This window comes from Melospiza melodia, chromosome 10 (assembly GCF_035770615.1).
Source record: "Melospiza melodia melodia isolate bMelMel2 chromosome 10, bMelMel2.pri, whole genome shotgun sequence".
In the NCBI taxonomy this organism is placed as follows: domain Eukaryota; kingdom Metazoa; phylum Chordata; class Aves; order Passeriformes; family Passerellidae; genus Melospiza; species Melospiza melodia.
The window spans coordinates 14,073,984-14,092,668 of NC_086203.1; the positions used below are offsets into that span (position 1 = coordinate 14,073,984).

At 49.5% G+C, this 18,685-nt stretch overlaps 1 protein-coding gene across 2 annotated transcripts; it reads right to left on the bottom strand.

Annotated features, from left to right (window-relative positions):
- Positions 1-7,847: 7,847 nt before the first annotated feature.
- NOL8 (nucleolar protein 8) lies at positions 7,848-18,123 on the bottom strand. 2 transcript variants are annotated; one of them, XM_063164435.1, is made up of 17 exons: positions 18,066-18,123; positions 17,456-17,638; positions 17,253-17,315; positions 16,392-16,470; positions 15,984-16,131; positions 15,100-15,168; positions 12,973-14,799; positions 12,575-12,691; positions 12,127-12,246; positions 11,721-11,805; positions 11,247-11,388; positions 10,659-10,742; positions 9,806-10,080; positions 9,470-9,596; positions 8,952-9,022; positions 8,230-8,312; positions 7,848-7,922 (listed from the first exon to the last, which is right to left on the bottom strand). In XM_063164435.1, exons 2-17 carry the CDS (start codon positions 17,592-17,594, stop codon positions 7,869-7,871), a joined length of 3,483 nt encoding a protein of 1,160 aa, XP_063020505.1. In that variant the 5' UTR covers positions 17,595-17,638; positions 18,066-18,123; the 3' UTR covers positions 7,848-7,868. The 2 variants fall into 2 exon arrangements, with proteins under 2 accessions (XP_063020505.1, XP_063020504.1); XM_063164434.1 differs by having other exon boundaries at positions 11,247-11,391.
- Positions 18,124-18,685: the final 562 nt, after the last annotated feature.

Consider the following 18,685-nt stretch of genomic DNA (forward strand, 5'->3'; position numbering starts at 1 on the left):
TTCAGACGGCCCCAATTTACCTAAGGTTAGGACACCCCAATGATCATGTATCATTCCATTTCCTTTTTCTAAAGGTCCAAGAGTAGAATTCAGTAACAAACAGAATGTTCATGGATCTTGGGGCCAGCTCTCGGACTTTGCTCCTCCCTCTACATTAGCGCACATTTCCTTAAAAGCCTTGTGAGGTCCTATGAAACTTGATATGACTGGTGTGTCACCTTTTTCCCTGTTTGAGGAATTCAGGGCATGAGAACAAGCTTTTTCACCACTCAGCCAAAACCCCAATGCCTTCTCAAAGCATGCCTTTCAGAATTCCTGAGATGCAAGCATGAGGCACCTCTCATTAATCTACCACAGCCCCGGCAAGCAGAAATGAAGATCAAAATGCTTCTGCCTAATTACTGACTTCTGTTGCTGAAAATCCCCTGCATCCTGACCTTCTTTACACCATATTGCCCTACAGTGCCTGCCAGAAGCTCTTCCTTAGCAATGGCACTGTTAGAAGGGTTCTGCTGTTACCTTCTTTGATGCCCAACTCCTCTGTGCCTCCAAAGAAGGAAAACTTGAAAGAACTCGTCTCCTGAGTTGCGTCGTCCTCAGGCAAAGGTCCCAAATGGTCGTCTGGGGCAGAGTCCTGTGCATCCTCTTTGTCCCAGGGTTTTTCCTCAGTCTCTTCTGGTTTGTTCTTCGAAGGTCTTTCAAAGAACAAACCAGAATAGACGGAGGAAATACCGTCTATTCTGGTTTGTTCTTTGAAAGGCCTCTTTCAAATCCGCAGCAATGCTGTAGAAGTTGTCTTCAGACACTTGAGGCAGTGTCTCACTCTCTTTCTTCTTTTTTTGGCTTTACTGAAATGAGATTGTTCAAGGATAGCAACACAGTACACGTCCTTTTCAGACACAGCTTCCCTAAGAGCCACCTTGCTCTGAATGTCTCCCTAAGCATATCCAAGCCCATTAAGGAGTGCTTCATTATCAAGGGTAAGCACTGGGGAGACATCTGAGGTTGGAGTGTAAAGGCAGGAACAAGAGTCCTTTTTAATTAGCCACATCCTTAAGTGACTTTTCACTGGCTACACGGTTACACAGAAATCAAGGTATTTAGCACAGACTTCTTCCTGCCAGTAGAAACATCAAGAGCTAATCGGGTTTGCTCACAGAGCTGCACAGCTCAGGGTCCCTGCACTGACCGTTCTCACCTTCACTTCCGGCAAGGAACACACGGCCTCGAAAGAAAAGAGGACGGAGCTACGTGCTGCTGTTGGAGGTCCCAGTTGAGGTCCGACGTCGCTGGTGGGAGCGGCTGCTCCTGCGCGATGTCCCCGACCACGTCCCCCTACGCCTGGGCCTCTCAGCACTGGCTGCTGTCCTCCTGCTCCTGTCCTGGCGACTCCTGGACCGCACAGTTTGAGTCGAGGCCCGGCGCTGCTGGCGGGAGCGGCTGCGTCTGGGGGGCGTCCCCGATGATGTGTCCCTCCGCCTGGGCCTCTCAGCCCTTGGCCTTGTCCTGCTGCTGCTGCCACGGCGACTCCTGGAGCGGACAGGTGGACTCTGGGCCCAGCCTTGCTGGCGGGAGCGCCTGCGTCTGGGGGATGGCCCTGACCATGTCCCCCTACGCCTGGGCCTCTCAGCCCTTTGCCCTGTCCCACTGCTCCTGTCACAGACACTCCTGGAGCGGACAGGTGGACTCTGGGCCCAGCCTTGCTGGCGGGAGCGCCTGCGTCTGGGGGATGGCCCTGACCATGTCTCCCTTCGCCTGGGCCTCTCAGCCCTTTGCCCTGTCCCACTGCTCCTGTCACAGACACTCCTGGAGCGGACAGGTGGACTCTGGGCCCAGCCTTGCTGGCGGGAGCACCTGTGTCTGGGGGATGTCGGTGATGGTGTCTCCCTCCGCCTGGGCCTCTCAGCCCTTGGCCCTGTCCCACTGCTCCTGCCACGGCGACTCCTGGACCGGACAGGTGGACTCTGGGCACGACTTTGCCGGCGAGAGCAGCTTCGCCTGCGGCTGGGCCCAGCACGTCTGGAATGGACCCTGTCCTCAGGGTCCGGGGACGTGCTGCGTGTTGCCCTTGATCTGCTGATGCTGCTGGTGTCCAGTGAGGAAGATGGCAGCGCCTGCTGCCATGCTGCGTGGTGGGGCCTGCTGTGGCTGCCCGTCTCTGGAGATGGAGACGGGGAAACCAGCACCAATGGCACAGGGCTGTGGGAGCTGGGGCTGATGGCCTCAGATTCTGACCAGCCACGAGCAGATTGTCGTCCTGACTGTCTGGCCGGCCTGGGGCCATTGAGCTCTGTCTCATCCCGGGCGGCTGTAAGGGCAAGCAGAAATGTCAAAGATTGCCCAGGCCCCGGCCAGGCCAGGCCAGAGCAGTGCCCCCAGCCCAGGGACACCGGGAACTTTGACTCATACATGTTCCGAGTCCAGCACAGCTGTCACACTCCCATCTCTGTGTGCTGTTCCTCAGGCCAGAGCAGCGCCTGTGGGTGCCCTCAGCAGCACAGGAGGAGCACAGGAGCAATTGCCAGGGCCTGGGGAGGCAAACAGGCTCATAGCACTGGAACAAAGTGTACCAGCACGTGGTTGTCTGGCCAAGCGCTTCTGGTTCTTGCCGCTTTGAGCCCTTGCCGAGACCCAGGTTCCCTGCAGAGCCCCAGGTGCAGCTTCCCAACTTACCCCTGTTCCTCTGCCTCCTCCCTGCCCCCAGGGTAAAGGCAATCCCTGGCGTTGCACTGGCCGTGCCTCACTCCTAGATCTGCGAAGGCATCGTTGTCCTCCCATGTTGGGTCTCTGATGGAGAAAGGAAGAGATGATGAATTTCTGCTGCTCTCCCTCACGGAGGTCCAGGATGCCCCAGCTCTTTCTCCAGAGCTTTTCCAAGTTGGGGGTGAAGCTGAAGCCCAGACTGACGGGACAGGGCAGGGCCAGGGCTCCTGGGGCAGGGCCTGGCACAGCACAGCACTTGCACCCTCCTGCCTGTTGGTCCAGGCAGAAGGACACCAACCTGAAGGGGACTCGGATCCCCATGATGAACATTTCAATAGGGAATTCCCTGCTGTCTCTGCACAGCGGGCACTGGAAATACAAAGCACCAGCGCACAAGGCCTGTCCCTGCAGGGCAAACAGAGGCAGGGTGAGCGAGGCCCTGCTGCTGCTGCTGAGCACCTGCTGTGCCCCGGGGCTGAGGGGAGGGCTCCTACCTGGATGCAGTCCCTGTGGAACCAGGCCCTTTTGCACGTTGGGCACACCAGGGTTGTGAAGGTCTTTCTGTCCTCCACAGGCTCCAGGCAGATGAGGCAAACGGTGTCCGGCTCAGGAGTCGCCTCCACCTCCTGCTCTGGACGGTGCTCAGGGCAGAAGGACCTGGAGGAAAATGGATGGGGAAAGTGAGAAATGCTGGATCATTCCCCAGGGGTGGCCATAAAGAGAGATGAGGTACCTGAACGGAATAAAGTATACATTGACACAGCCGCCCTCCTTGGCACAGGGCAGGTGGAACCATCTGTCACAGTCCTCCGTGCAGCACATGATGGTTGCCCCGCTCTGGCCGCAGACGCAGCAGCGCTGGAAAGAGCCAAGCAGCCGCGTCAGCAGCAGCAGCAGCAGCCTCGAGGCCTCCCTGGGCAGCCGCAGGGCTCCGGGCAGGGCGCAGGACGTGGCCGCTGCCGGCTCCCAGCCCACAGAGCCGCCTGCTGGAGGAGGGAGGCTCCTGTGCCAGGGCCTCTGTGCCACAGCTGCTGGGAGCCAGACTTTGTCCCGGCTGCTGGGCCGGCCTTTCTTTCCTGCTGTCTGGGCTAAGCTCTGGCAAACCTCGCCAGGCACAAAGCTCCCTGCTCTTGTCAGGCTCTCACCTTCTGTGCTGCCCGCCGCACTGCAATTAGCAGATCTCGTGGGAGAAAGTCCATCACTCCAACGTGGCGTTTCTCTTGCCGAAATAGCAGACTGGCAAAGAGCTGCAGGCAAGGGGAGGAGGTGATGAGGAGAGGGCGGCAGGAGCTGCCCATTGCAAAGGTGGAGGGAGCGCCCGGAGCCACTCACCAGGCAGAACACGTGGGCACAGAGCCCACCCTTCTGCAGTTTGTCACCGCACATGTCCGGGTCAGCCTCGGCACGGCGACACAGCATGCAGGCTGCAGGGGACAGAGCCAATGGCACGGGGCACGAGCAGCTCTGCGGGGCTCAGAGCCTGCAGCAGCTTGGGCCCCGAGGCTGCTCTGTCCCTGCCTGGCTGATGGGCAGGGCTGGAGGCCTTGCAGAGCAGGGGCCATTGTGGGCACGGCTGTCCCAGGAGCTGCCCCCTGGCCCAGCTGGGCCCCACTTGGGCAGGAAGGAGGCTCCCAGCCCCAGCATGGCCGAGCAGCTCCTGCCTCCCCCTGCCTCTGCTCTGATACCCACGCTGCCTGCTGCCACAAGAGCCCCTGGGCCAGGCTGTCACAGGGCTGCTTTACCCTCACCTGGCTCCCTGGCACCAGCGCCCTCCTGCTTGCTGTCAGACATGGCGGCTTTCTCTCCTGTGTCGCAGTCCTCGAGGGACGTTGTTGCTGCGAGGTGCAGATACTCTCGGTCTAGGGGAGAAAGAAGGGGGGGGAGTTTGCAGAACAGGCCCAGAGCCACGAGGCTCTACTCCCTGCTCAGGCCTGCGTGAGCCCTGCTCCTGTCCGCTTTCTCCTCCCGTCGTCGCGCTGAGGAACACCGCAGTGTCCTGGCTGTTCCTCCGCTGATACTGGGAAGGGAGAGGCAGGTGAGGCTGCAGCACAGGCCCAGAGCCCCGAGGTGTGGGGCCCCTCTGGTCCCTGGGCAGCCACGTCCCCACCCTACCTTCTCCTCCCGGTGTCAGGTCGCACTGACGCTCGACCTGAGCCCAGCGTCCCCTTTTGTGGCCTTGGTGGCACAGGTCACAATGGCCACTCTGACGTCAGAGCCGTGTACCCAAAATCGGGGCAGCCATGGCCTCAGGTCCCTGGCAACCACTTGTGGCGGCCCCCTCGGGCACCGAGCTTCTGAGATGGGTCTGAGCGTTTGCTCAGGGTGGAAGCACGGCCGGGAATCTGGCAGCAAGTGCAGGGTCAAATGCCAGGCCCTGGGGCAGCCAGCCAGGGTGGCACTGTGGGCAGGCAGGTGCTGTTCAGGCACTGCCACGCCAGGGCTCTGGCCCCGGCCAAGGGCAATCTCTGCTCCTGCCCCTGGCAGGCGGTGGCCCAGAGAGCCCGTGCGGAGTCAGCTGCACTGCAGGGATTCAAACCCTGCTCTAGGTGAACTGATGTTCTCCTCAACACCTGTCTGCAGAAAAATAAGATGAACCTGATTTGATGCTGCTGCTGATCACCATTGGGTACTGGAGATAAACCTGGCCACCACCACAGCTGCCTCCAGACCTCAGTTATCTGTCATCCTATGAACTAACAACTTTCACATTTCATGTAAATGGAAAAATTAGTATTAAGCTTCTGAAAAAGGTCATCTTTGATACTGACTCAGTGGAAAGACACAAAATGCACTGAGAATTTTGTGTGTACATTTGACAGGAGAGCTTGCAACTGTCCTCCACTCAAGTCAAATACAGGAGGATGCTTTTCCTACATTATATAAACTTTGCCAGTTTGGTCCGTGCTTTCCTACTAGAAAATACATTGGAAAAATTCAGCAAGAGAAGCACAAACAATTCTTGTCAGTTTTTCTCTTTCGTGTCTTTGCAAACATGCTCCTGGAAATCCAGATCCATGACTTCTAGAACAATCAGTGGCATCTCTGGGAAGCAGGGCAGGGGCTGACAGGCAGGGACACCCTGCAGCTGCCTGATGCTGGGGCAGCAGGAGTTTGTCCATTTTCCTGTCTCCATGGCAGAGCCACCTTGGCTGGGAAACGATCCCTTCACTGCTCTAGGAGGGAGGCACAGCCAGTGCAATGCCAGGGAGTGCCTTTACCCTGGAGGCAGGGAGGAGGCAGAGGGGGAAGTTGGGAAGCTGCACCCGCGCCTCTGCAGGGCTCCCGGCCAGGGCTCAAAGCACAAGGAGCCAGAAGAGCTTGGCCGGACAATCCTGAGCTCTGGACACCTTGTCCTCAGCACCGGGAACCCGTTTGCTTCTCCAGGCCCTGGGCACTGCTCCTGTGCTGCTCATGCAAGTTACACACAGACACAGAGCTACCTGCTCTGTCTCAACCCTCTTCAGCACTGGACAGCACAACACAGTAACGTGTTCTCTTCAGTACATGGTCTAATTATTAATAGTCCTGCAAAGACTCTCATTCAAAGCATACACACACAAAAACCCAAGCCCTGGTACAGACCTTGCATCAAGCCCTGGTACAGACCTTGCATCAACACAAAATGCAAGTTGCTGTTCAGAAACACAGGGCAGCACTTTTGGCCAATGCTTTTTCCTGCAAGATCTTTCAAAGGATTGCAAAAGTGACTTTGTTTGGCAACTTCTTCAAGGAACAAACAGGAGAGGCTGCTGAGTTTTTAAAGATTTTTTGATTTGCTTTCACTTCCCTTTTTTTGGCATCCTTACACTTATCCCTGCATTCCAGAAAACAGTGAAAATCCAAAAAAATACCAGGGGAAGTTTCTGAATTCTTTCATATTTCTCTCAAAGACTTTCTTGACGTACATACAAGGGACTGGTCGGATAACATACAGAGAAGCAGTGGTTTCCCTCACTGGACATTACAAGACAACGTTATAGACTCCACGTTACTAAAACACTTCTGCTGCCTGGTCATTACAAAGCCTGAAGCTCTTCTAGAGGCTTTTCCCAGTGCAACTTCATTAGGTTCCTCTCTGCTCAACTCTCGAGCCTGTCCAGGTCTCACTGAAGGGCAGCAGAGCCTTGTGGTGCCTCAGGCCCTGCTCCCAGTTCTGTCCCATCAGCAAATGCTGAGGGAGCGCTCCGTCCCTTCTGCCAGGACCCTGGGGAATAAGGCAAACAGGGCTGGTCCCAGCACGGCCCCCTGAGCTCACAGCTACGTGAGTTTGGAGCTCCCCTGTCCACTTCTCTGCCCCACTGTCCCTGAGCTGCCTCAGGGGCCTGTTATGGGAGGCAGGGACAAAGCCTTGCTGAAGTTCCAGCTGACAACAACCACTGCTCTCCCCTCACAAGCCCAACCAGGCACTGCAGCACAGGTGCCTATGGGATGGGTCAAGCATGGTTTCCATTCCTGTTATTCCACAGGCTTAGAGATGGCAGCCAAGAGGAGCTGTTCTGTCTCCTTTCTGGGGATGGAGCTGAGGCTGATGGGCCTGCAGTTTCCTGGCTCCTTCTTGGTGCCCTTTTGCAAGACTGCAGTGATGTTGGCTTTCCTCCATTGCTCATGCCTCTCTCCGGGGCTGTCTCCTTCCCTGACCTGCTGGCAGAGCGCCCTGTGCCAGAGGCAGGAGCAGAGATTTCCCTTGGCCCCAAAAGGGAAGGCTGGGCTCAGGCCGAGTGTCAGTGCGACCTGACAACGGGAGGAGAAAGTAGGGCAGGGACGTGGCTGCCCAGCTACCCGAGGGACCCCAGACCTCGGGGCTCTGGGCCAGGGGCAGTGCCCAGGCTGGGCTTGGCAGAGCCCGTCCGCTCCTGGAGGGCTGTGGGCACTGCTCTGGCCTGGCCTGGTCTGGCCCTGGGCTCCCTTGGCATTCCTGCTTGCCCTTGCCTCCACCAGGGATGGGCTGCAGCTCAATGGCCCCGGCCTGGCCGCACACTCGGGCCTGGAGCCTTCCCGTGGCTCCCCAGGGCACGAGAGCCTCAGCCCCAGCTCCCAAACACGGCCTAACAGGCTTTGCTGATATTGATCCCTGTCAGAGCTTTGAAAGCATTTTCAAAGTAACCTTGCTTGGCAACACTTTCAAGGAACAAATAAGGAAAAGCTTTTGATCTGTTAAAGAAAATTTATTGTTTTGCTCTCACTTTTCTTTTGGCATCTTTGTGCTTCTTCCTGCATTCCTGAAAATGATAAATATACAACATAGTATTAGCAGTTTCTGAATTCACTGTATTTCTTAAATACATTCATTACAGTTAAGTAGCTGCTGCTTTAACATACAGAGAAGCAGTGGTTTACCTGACTGGGCCACACAACATGATGTTATGCACACCAAGTAGAGGAGAAATCATTTGTAGTTGGTCATTACAAAGTTTCAAGCACTTCTTGAGGTCCTGACTTAATTTTGCATGCACATTCATACCTGCAATCCCTCCCCATCCTCAGCTTTCACCTAGACTTACCAGGGAACAGATGTTCCATACTCACCTCAAGCAATAATCTACGTCTGTCTTCCCAACATTCTTTTTCTTCACTGAGCTCTTCAGATCTACAGAATAATTTTGGGCCTTCTGCACAACAGAAACGTCCAATTAATAGCCTTAAACACTTGTGATTGTGCAGCTGCTTCTAACAATCACGTCCAACACAGCACTAAAATCAGAAATCAATTCTCACACCCTTCCTATTCTCCTGCCCCCACCACACCTTGGCTCCAGCAGAAATGTTCCCTACTGCAGCCTGGTATGCTAAGAACAATCAAAGGCAGGAGCACTTTTCCTCAACATGCTGCAATCTCAATTGCACTGAAATTGCAGCTGTTGCATTAGAAGCTCAGCACCAGCACCCCCAGAACTGAGGCCTGAGCTCTCCATTTCAACACACCCTGTAAATCAGGCTGGAAGACGCAGTTCACTAAGATACGCTGGCAAGAAACCAAAATGTCTAGGTAACCTGTCAAGTGACTAAGTTTTTGCTGAACTCTAAAGTTCAGATTCCTATTAGGCAATTATCTGAAAGAAAAGAAAGCCAGAAATTTGCTTGACCTTTATTTTACCAGGACTTTCTCACAGGATTCTACCACAACTTGGATCACAAGTGAGGGTGGCAAATTTTGACTAGAAAACTTGGATAACTAGGCAGCATTTTTTCCTCCTCACTCAATTCCATCAAAAGAAAATACAAAAAGGGGTAAAGAAATTCTGTCATACCTCTAAGGCGTTCATCATCTTTGGAGAAGAAAAAAGCTCTAGCACTTTCTGTGCGTGGTAAAGAAAGAAACCTAGAAAAGGACAAAGGGATTTGAGCACCCTAATTGTACTATCAAATTCCACGAACACAAGTTAAACCTGTAGTGCTTCAGAGAAATGGCATCCATTGAAAAGCTTTATTCCCTAGGAACCGAGTAGAGCTTTTTATTTTACAAAACCCTCTTTTAAAGAGAAAACTGACTGTGTCTTGGGCTTTTGGCCAAACTCAGTTTGGAGTTGGTCAAACCAAAATGACCCTGTTAGTTTCTTGTGCTCTACTCTTTCTTTCCATATTCACATTCACATCCAATGGGCTGCTGGGAGTTTTGACTCGGTGCAGCACGAACGGTTTTCCAAGACCACTTTCATTGCTCAGAGGTGTGCAATGTCAGTTTCCCATTCCCTGAGTGCTGCTATTAATATTCCCACAGCATCCAACTACTACAGCCATGTAGACAACAAAGAGAAATGCAACTTGCATTTCTTGGTCCTGTTCCATTTCTGTCATCTCAGGCTCATCGTCACCCTCAGAACTGCTGTCCTGGAAACGTGGATCCTCTTGCCACGTGGCTTTTACCGGCTTTATTGTCCCAAGCGCGTAAGGCTCTGCAATGACAGCACCAATAGAGAAAAAAAGCCAAAACCAGATTATTCCTCTACCCGTCAGGAAAAATTCCTCCTTTCACGTGAAATACTTACAGTGGAGAAGAGAGATTTAGGAAGGACAGAATCTGACCCTGCCAGATTATTTAAGCTACATCTCTGCTCCAGTATTTTCTACTTTGTTCTAGGGATCTCAGATATTTTGGTCTTACCTTCCTTGATGCCCAACTCCTCCGTGTCTCCAAAGAAGGAAAACTTGAAAGAACTCATCTCCTGAGCAGCGTCACTATCAGGCAAAGGTCCCAAATGGTTGTCTGAGGCAGAGTCCTGTGCATCCTCTTTGTCCCAGGGTATTTCCTCCGTCTTTTCTGGTGCTTTCTTTGAAGATCCAAACAAGTCTTTTAAATCGGCAGCAATATCATAATAGATTTGTTCAGACACTTGAGGCAGTGTCTCACTCTCTTCTTTCTTCTTCCTTTTGGTTTTACTGAAATGAGATTGTTCAAGGATAGCAACACAGCACACGTCCTTTTCAGACACAGCTTCCCTAAGAGCCACCTTGCTCTGAATGTCTCCCAAAGCATATCCAAGCCCATTAAGTAGTGGTTCATTATCAAGGGCAAGCACTGGGGAGACATCTGAGGTTGGAGTGTAAAGGCAGGAACAAGAGTCCTTTTTAATTAGCCACATCCTTAAGTGACTTTTCACTGACTACACGGTTACACAGAAATCAGGGTAGCACAGATTTCCTAATCTGATCAAATCTTTAGTACAGATTTGTTAAGCTTTTCCCACGGACCTGCAAATCTCCAAGTTCCTGAACTGACCTTTCTGACCTTCAGTGAGAACAGAAAATAGCATCCAGAAAGTAGATGGAGTAGGAAGCAAAGATGACACTACATGTTGGTTTTAGTAGTCAGAGTTCCTATTATATCTTGATTTTAGCAACCGGAGAGAGAACTAAATTAGAATGAGATCAATCTGCATGGTTTCAAACTCAGTCTGTTGCTATAACCATCTTTCCATGGGAAGAAACACAACTTAGTTACCAAGCTGTAATACTACCTCTCCTTTTCCGTAGCACTTGGTTTCCTTTCAAAAACTGCATGGTCCTCTCTTGTTGGATCATAACGGAGGGCATTAATATCTCTATAAAAATAGAAAGAAAAAGAAGCACCAGTGTACAATCTAAATGCCAAAATGAAAGCTACCTCAAAACTTTACACTCAGAGCAAGATTCACATTAGTTCCTTTACCAAACAAGGTCTGAATTGATCCAAAATGTAACTGCCAGTTAGAAAGCACCCTCTAGTCAGTGTCTGGGTCAGGAAACATATAAGGAGAAGTGGATTTAATCGAATTGTTATGCTTCTGATTAAACACAGCCCTCACGTTTTTGTTATGTATTGAGGACCTGCACTTGATCATCTCTTGAGGAGCTACATAAATACAGCTATCCATATAGATGTAGATATATTTCTTCTAGTACCAAACACTGCATAGATTCAAATAGTCTAGTGGAGTAAAAAACCCAAAACAACACACAAGAACCCTTTATGCCCATCTTCCAAAATTCAAAGATTTCAGGATCTTTCAGCTTCCTTCCTAAGCTTTCCTAAATCTCCTTCTTTACTGATAGCAGATGATTCATACTTGAATTTCTTCACACTTGTGGCTGTTTTATTTGGCTTGGGCTGCTCCAGGTTGATATTCAGGAGGCTTCCCAGTATTTGCAGATTTTTCTTTTTCTCTGCAGCAAGCTCCTCTTCCTCATCTGCCTTTACGCTGTTTGTCTCTGCTAAGAGAAAAAGAAATACATTCTATTTACTCTGCTAAGCCTGTCATGTGGGATGCATAACATTTACTATAGCACTAGTAGAGCTCACACCTATGAACACATCACTTCCTTTTATCTTGAAGCTACTTGAAGGTTTCCTGCCTTGCACTGTAGAAAACCTTTCATTAGAAATGTCACAAGCTTCTATTTCATGGCAAAGTTAGAGCATTTATTTAACAACTGTGCAACCCTGCCACTGACAGATGCTCTACACAAGATCCCAGTAAAGCAAGAAAGGCTGCTGGAAGGTTCTGTGGCCAGTAGTAACCAGGAAATGTGATCAGCTTTACCTTCTTCCTCACTGTCACTCTCAAGGAATCGAGCATCCATTCGGAACCTTTCATCGGTGCCAAAGCGAGATTGCAGCTGCAGGAGCTGAAGAAATGAAACAGATGCATTAAGCACTGGAGAAGAAAGTCATAATCCAGTAACATTTTTTTACTATAACAATGGTAACATACTCTTTATGTTTAGCTTTTGATGCCTTTCTCAGTAATTTCTTTGTATATGAAGATGACAGTGTCTGAGAAACGCCTCCCACTCCCCGCCACACATTATGTTGTTCCTTATGGAAATTCTGGTTTAAGTTCATCAAAATCATATTCAGCAAGAATGAAAAGACACAAATTATGTTCTCCTGAAGTGGTGCTATGGAGACCTAGAGGAAAACTAAATTACAGTAATGGCTTCACTCACTTTTTCACCAGCTTTGCCTTCAAACTGGGGCTTAATTTTGAATCGCTCATCATCCGTATCCTCTTGCTCATCCTCACTGCTCTCAAACAGTCTGCCCGAAGGTTTGGGAGCTGCCTTATCCTTTGTCACACAAACAGAAAAGAAGAAAAAAGCAGCTGTTCACATCAATGAAACAATGTGAATCAGTACCAATTTTGTTCATGTGCTCTCCAGTTCAGCTGAAAAAGCAGATTTCTCGCACAACCAGCTCCCTTCCTGATCGTTGTGCTTCAAATCTTACCTGTCCACACACCTTGTACAATTCTGCTTTACAGCTACAACTATTGAGTTTAACCATAGGCAAAATACCCATGCAAAGAGAAACTCAGGTGTTACAATATGAGATAGTTTGGTATAAAAATTCAGCTTTCTGATTACGTCATACTGATTTTTTCCCAGTAACACTTACTTCTCCATGCCCATTTCCCAAACTTCCATCCTTTTTCAACACCTCATCCACTTCAGCTTCATCTTCCACATCAGAATCGAATATGATGTGTTTGTGCTGTCCTGCTGGCTGCCTGTCCTAGGAAAGAGTCAGCTGTCAAGTCAAACACATCAAATACCTGCTGTGCTCAGACACAACTATCTGAAAGATGTTTTCATGACACAAAAAGAGGAACCCACTATTCCTCTTGCAACTGTACAGGTATTGCAGGGAGGGGTATGCAGCATTTTGTATACTCTGAAAACTGGCAACATCATTAAAAATTCCAGATTATGATTTTAAAACATCTTATCCCACATGTATTAATTACCCACTTACTTGTACTGTGTACTATTCAGGTAGAAGTTGTAATTAATTACCAGATTTGAAAGAGCTCCTTGAATGAGTTTCTTCTGTAATTCCCTCTCTTTGTGTCTCTGTTCCAGAGCTGCCAGTCTCCTCTGGTTATCCTGGAGCTGTTTTTCTGTTGTACTGGGCTCCCTTGATGCAGCAGCTCGAAGACAAAGCTCCTTATCTTCCCGAGGGCTGGTGTTCTCATTCCCACCTTTATTACCTTCATATTCTGGGCTTTTTTTGCTTGTATTCCTCTTTAATGTTTTGGAAAGCAGTTTTGGGCTCTTCAGCTGCTGTTTAAGGTGCTCCTGGGCCCCTGCAGCATCACTGTCCATGTCACTGCTCCCATCACCATGATCAGTTCTGGCAGCAGCAGCTCTGTGCTCTGAATTTTGATCTTTGGAACTCACACCTTTGTTCTTCCCTTGCAAACGAGGCCTGGAACCAGGCTGAAGGCTCTGAGCAGCTGAGGAGGCATCAGCTGACAGTTCCTCATGGTGTTCAAAAGGCACTTTGTGTCTCTTCTGGCTGCTGACTTCAAGTGAACTCAAGGGATGGTCCTCTGGCTGATTTTTGGATGACTTCTCCCCAAAATGAGATGTACAAGCTTCACCTCCCAAACTTTCTACAGACTTCTTCTTTAAGCCAGTGCTGTCCTTACTTGACTCTTTTACACAAAGGGACCCTAGTCCTCTGAAGGGCTGGTATTTCAAATGTGAATTATTCTGTCCCTTGGAGCTTTCCTCAACAGCATCCTCCTCCCCTGCTAAAATATCAGCCAGCACATCTTCAGGAGAGATGTTGTTTTTTTTAACTGCAGGGTGAGATTTAGAAAGTTTTGGTTTATTTACAGTATTACCCTTGGGATTATCTTCAGCACTGGTCTGACAAGGACTCTGTTCACTGCCTGACCCCTCTGCAGGTGTCCCAGTGTTTTCTGTGGCCAGTGCTTTTAAGTCATCCAAGGTAAGGTCTAGGTGGTAACAGTTTTGCATCATGGACTCATAATCAGAGCTGGTTTCAGACTCTGAACAAGAGCTGTCACTGTCACATGTCTCTGCTGTACTCTGCAAGGCAGCAATTCTGGATTTTTTGCTTTTCCCTTTTCCTTCAGTGTGCTCTTCTTTTAAACTGCAAGGTTTCAATGAGGAGCTTTTTACCAAACCACTTTTTTTTTTAGCTGAAATTTCTTTATTTTTCATCTGCCCCTGTTTCGAGTCTTCTGGAGTTTTACTTTCAGCAATAATTTCATCTGTATCTGCTGAATCATAACCATTATCACATTCCATTGCCTCTTTCTCTTTGTTACTTCCTTTGATAGCTTTCTTCATGGCATCCGAATTGCTTAAGGACCAGTGGCTACTGTATTTTAATTCAAAATTATCCCCAACAATTTCCAAGTGCTCACTTTCAGTCTCAACATTTTCAGCTTTCTGTCTTTGTGCCTCTTTCTTCACCATTGCTCTGATCTCCTCTTCAGAATCAATGTCACTATCAGAAACACTGCTATTATTTTTGGCTCTAACTCCATTAGCACTTTTAGATATTTTCCCATCCACTCTCCTTGCTGGAGACAATTCCAGCTCCTCAGCAGGTTTGGGTTTTGATCTTTGGCCGAGCTGGGGTGAGTCTGTGTGTCTGGGCCGTGAGGGGCACCCAGAGGGCAGAGCTGCTCCATCCAGGGGCTGCCTCCGTTTCCCTGGAGCTTTCCTGGGGGATTCTCCTCTCCTCTTCCTGCTGCCATCCCCCCCTGGCAGGCTCCAGGTGAGCTGGGCCACAGGGGCTGCAGGTGCCAGCTCTGCCTCCAGCTTCCTCAGGTTGTGGCAGTACTTGGAGGGGTCGTACTTCACCACGTGAGAATGAGTTAAGGATCTCAAAGGCCCCAGTTCTTCCTGCAGACCCAGGGCTTTATGAGGAAGCTGAATTCTGCAGGGAAGGCCAGCAAAGAATCTTTCCTCATGCTATGAACATAAGGCTTTAAGCAACTAAATGCAGTGTGAAACAACTGCTCAAGTCACACAAACTTACTGCGGGGTTTTCAGTAAATTAAGCTTGACAGAGGGGTAAAAATTAGGACTGTCAAGTAATGTTTTCCCATAAGACAAAAGAAGGAAGGGAATTGTGTTCAAGGGCAAACAATCAGAAAAGGATATTTTATTTTTTTGTTGATTCCTGAGGTGCAGGATAGGCAAGACTCTGCCAAATTTTCCAACAACCCATTTCTGAAAGAAAAGAAAAATACTCAGTGTTAAATAAAGGAGTAGAAGTAACTCTGAAATAAAACAAATGTTTATTCTTGAATAACAAAAACACTAATAAAGAACCACATGTAATTAATTCTTTATTCTCTCTAGTGAACCCTACCATGCAACTTGAGCAGCCTTCTCAAAAACAAAACAAAACAAAATCAACCAAAAAATAAATTTCTACAACCTACAAATAAAGAGACATAATAAAGAACTAAATTTCTTTACAAGTGTTTTCAGCACCGTGTTTCTGGTTTATGAATTGACAAGGGTACCTACAAAGACAGGATCACTATTATTTTGCTCTTTTCTCCCTTCTCACAAAAAATATTTTAAAAACCACTCTGTGCTTAGCAAACAGTTTTGAAAACTTTGTAATAAATATCAATATTGTTGCCTAAATTTGCATGTCAGGTGACTTCATTCTTACTTTTGTAACCTGGCCAGACCCTGATCCTGTGCTGAAGCCCAAACCAGCCACCAAAAGCTGTGTGGTGCATGGAAATAATTCCCTTTAGAAGCTTTTAAGGGTGACACAAGCATATTCCCAGCATAAATGAGGAACAGGGCAGTGGACAGTATGACCATGATCATTTCCACTCATTGCAAAGAATGGCAGGAGCCCTCTCCTGTCCACACACAAGCTATTTCCTCAGAGTACTTTCCACAGCTTGGACTGTCACTCTTAATCATGAAGTTTCTTTACATAAATCATAAATTTGGCATGAATTTAGATGCAATGAGCTTGGTTTTTGTTGTTTTATTTCTCTTGCACATCTACCCCACCATACCTTATGGTCTGGCACCTCTGTACCTGGTACTGCTCTCATGTGGAAATCCACAATTCCCTTTTGTTTCAGTGATTCCAACAGGCACATTTGGTCATTTCTCTGTGGTTTTTCTTTCTGCAGCTTTGCTTCCTCCCTCTCTGTGGCCAGCCTGTACCAGAAAGCACATCACCCATGGAAAAAGGTGCAGGATTGGAGCTGGCAGTGATCCCCTCCCACAGAACAGCAATTCCCCCCCTCAGGGGATGAACCCCATCACCTCTGAGGGAGCATCAAAGGTAAAGCAAAAGCCCAGAGAATCCATCAAAACTGAAACAATAACAGTGTACAAAATGAAAGTACAGCCACAACATTATCAGATAAGCAGAAAAAAAAGCAGTTTTAGCAACAACATAAAATATTGGTTTCTACCTGTGCAAAAAGCTTTCTTTGGCCAACTCAATTTGCAGGGTCCCCCCTTTCCATTTTGTTTTATTTAAAACTGACATGCCTGCAAAACAAAGATGGGAAATGAGTATTTTCTACATCAAAAAAAAGCACTCACAGAGTTCACTGGGTCTCCTTGTATGACAGCCTGAGGCTCCCTCAGCACCACCTTGTACCTGACTGCTCACTTGGGTCAGTGCTGCATCTGAAAGGGCCAAAATCCAAATAAACCAGCAGGTGTACAGCCAAAGCTGAAGTTCTCCCTTCAGAAGTGCCCAATGCAGCATTCCCCAGAGCCAGGGCACACTGCAGAAGGAGCTTTACATCAGCTCTCCTTTGGGTGTCCTCTCACAGAAATCAATTTCAGTGTTTCATAGATCTGATGAAAGCTCATGAGGCACGAAAGGCTTAGAACAAACAAAGAGGGTGCCCAGAGCAGCTGTCCCTGGATCCCTGGCAGTGTCCCAGGCCAGGCTGGACAGGGCTTGGAGCCCCCTGGGACAGTAGAAGGAGTCCCTGCCATGGACTCATCCATCATGAGATGATCATTAAGGTCCCTTCCATGCAGACCATTCCCTGAGGCTCTGAAACTCACAAATCACCTCCTTCAGTCACAAGGGATCTTTTCCATCTGCTCACAGCAATTTCTGAAAACTTCAGCAAAGCAGCTTCCACACAAAGCTGCAGCTTAAAGAAACTAAAATCAACCTGACAGGAAAATGAAAGAGGCTCTACCATGACCACAGCTGGATGTGACAATATGAGATAAGCTATCAGCAATGTAACTTGGCTCAAAAACATAGCTAAGGAAAAAAAAAAAAAAAACAAAACCAAAAAAGTACTTACACTTTTTCAGATCTGCATCAGAAATGTTGACACTGATGTAAGCAAAAGTTTTCGTAGGATTCCCTGATCAATGACAAACATTAAGTTAGTTTGATGTAGTTTCATCATTTCCTTTAAAACTGAAATGTCTCTAAAGCAAAAATTCCACTTCATGCTCCAAACAGAAAAGCAAATAACTTTTAAAAACTGAAAGAAAACCTCACCCTGATCATCTTTCCTGGTAATAATCTCTGCCTCCAAAACACGCCCAAATTTGCCAAATCTTTCTTCCAGCTCAGCCTTGGAAACCGTGTGGCCGAGCCCTCCAACATAGAGACGTTTGGAAACCTGCTCCTTCTCCATGCTGCCAAGGCACGGTGTCACACCAGAACACAGCCCCTGTTCCTCTGCGGGGAGACAAAACACTTCAGCGACACGCAAATTAACGCGATTAGAACAGCGAATCGGGGACAAATCAGTGCATTAGAAGCCGCGAAGAACCTTATGAGCAGAGCACTCCTTTGAGTTGCAGTGGGTAACACAGCAAACCCCGCGCTGCTGCAGGAAACCGGAGCTCAGGGGCTTTTTAAACCACATAACCCTATAACCGAGCCATATAACTGAGCTATATAAATGTATGCACACACAGCGTAAGAGCAGATGCACATACAGCACAGAGAATACGCACAAACGGCTCTTTACAATATAACCCAAGGGTTCCCGAGAGTGGGAACACAGCCCACAGCCCAACCCTCCCCTCCCCTCCCAGGAGATGTCGAGGGACCCCCGCCCTGAGGGACCCCGGCCCCGGCTGTGTCCCCGGCCCGGCCTCACCGCCGCCATGTGCGAACCTCAGAGCGCCACCGCTTTACCTTCCCCCCCGCAACTTTTCCCAACCCTCACTCGAAAAAAAGGGTTCCGCCTCCTGGTGCCGCTGCATTCTGATCGGCCGCTCGCCTCCGCCCGGTTCCTGTTTCCGGCCGGTCAGGTGTGCTGGGAACACGGGGGCTGACTCCCGTGGCAGCGGACGCTTTGAAAGTGACAAACCAGGAAGAAGAGCGGGGGAGCTTTCCGGAACGCGCGAGCAGAAATTGACGCGAACAAAGGAACAGCCGACAAAGCAAGGCTTTTTTTACTTTTATTTATGATAGAGAGCTCGGGAATTATCTTCCAGCGGCTGTTGTTCGACAGGGAGGGGAAGGAAGGCGCAGCAGGCGCCACCCGCTGGGGCAGCAGCTGTGGTAGCGCCCGGGCTCGCGAGTTGGCGCGCGGTTCGAAAAGTGCGGGGCGCGCGCGCCGCGACTGAGAGCTCCATTCCCCTCAGCGCCCTCAGCGACCGCTCCCATCGCTCACCGCCTTCCCCTCAGCGCCGGGACTGAGCGCTCCATTCCTCTCAGAGCCCTCAGCGACCGCTCCCATCGCTTACTGCCTTCCCCTCAGCGCCGGGACTGAGC

Excerpts from the sequence above, each read along its gene's own strand:
- NOL8 (XM_063164434.1), bottom strand. The coding sequence starts at position 17,594 with ATGGAGAAGGAGCAGGTTTCCAAACGTCTCTATGTTGGAGGGCTCGGC. Across the intron at positions 11,392-11,720 it reads GAGTGACAGTGAGGAAGAAG|CAGAGACAAACAGCGTAAAG; the intron begins GTAAAGCTGATC and ends TTTTTCTCTTAG. Across the intron at positions 9,023-9,469 it reads ATGGAACAGGACCAAGAAAT|GTTTCTTTCTTTACCACGCA; the intron begins GCAAGTTGCATT and ends GTCCTTTTCTAG.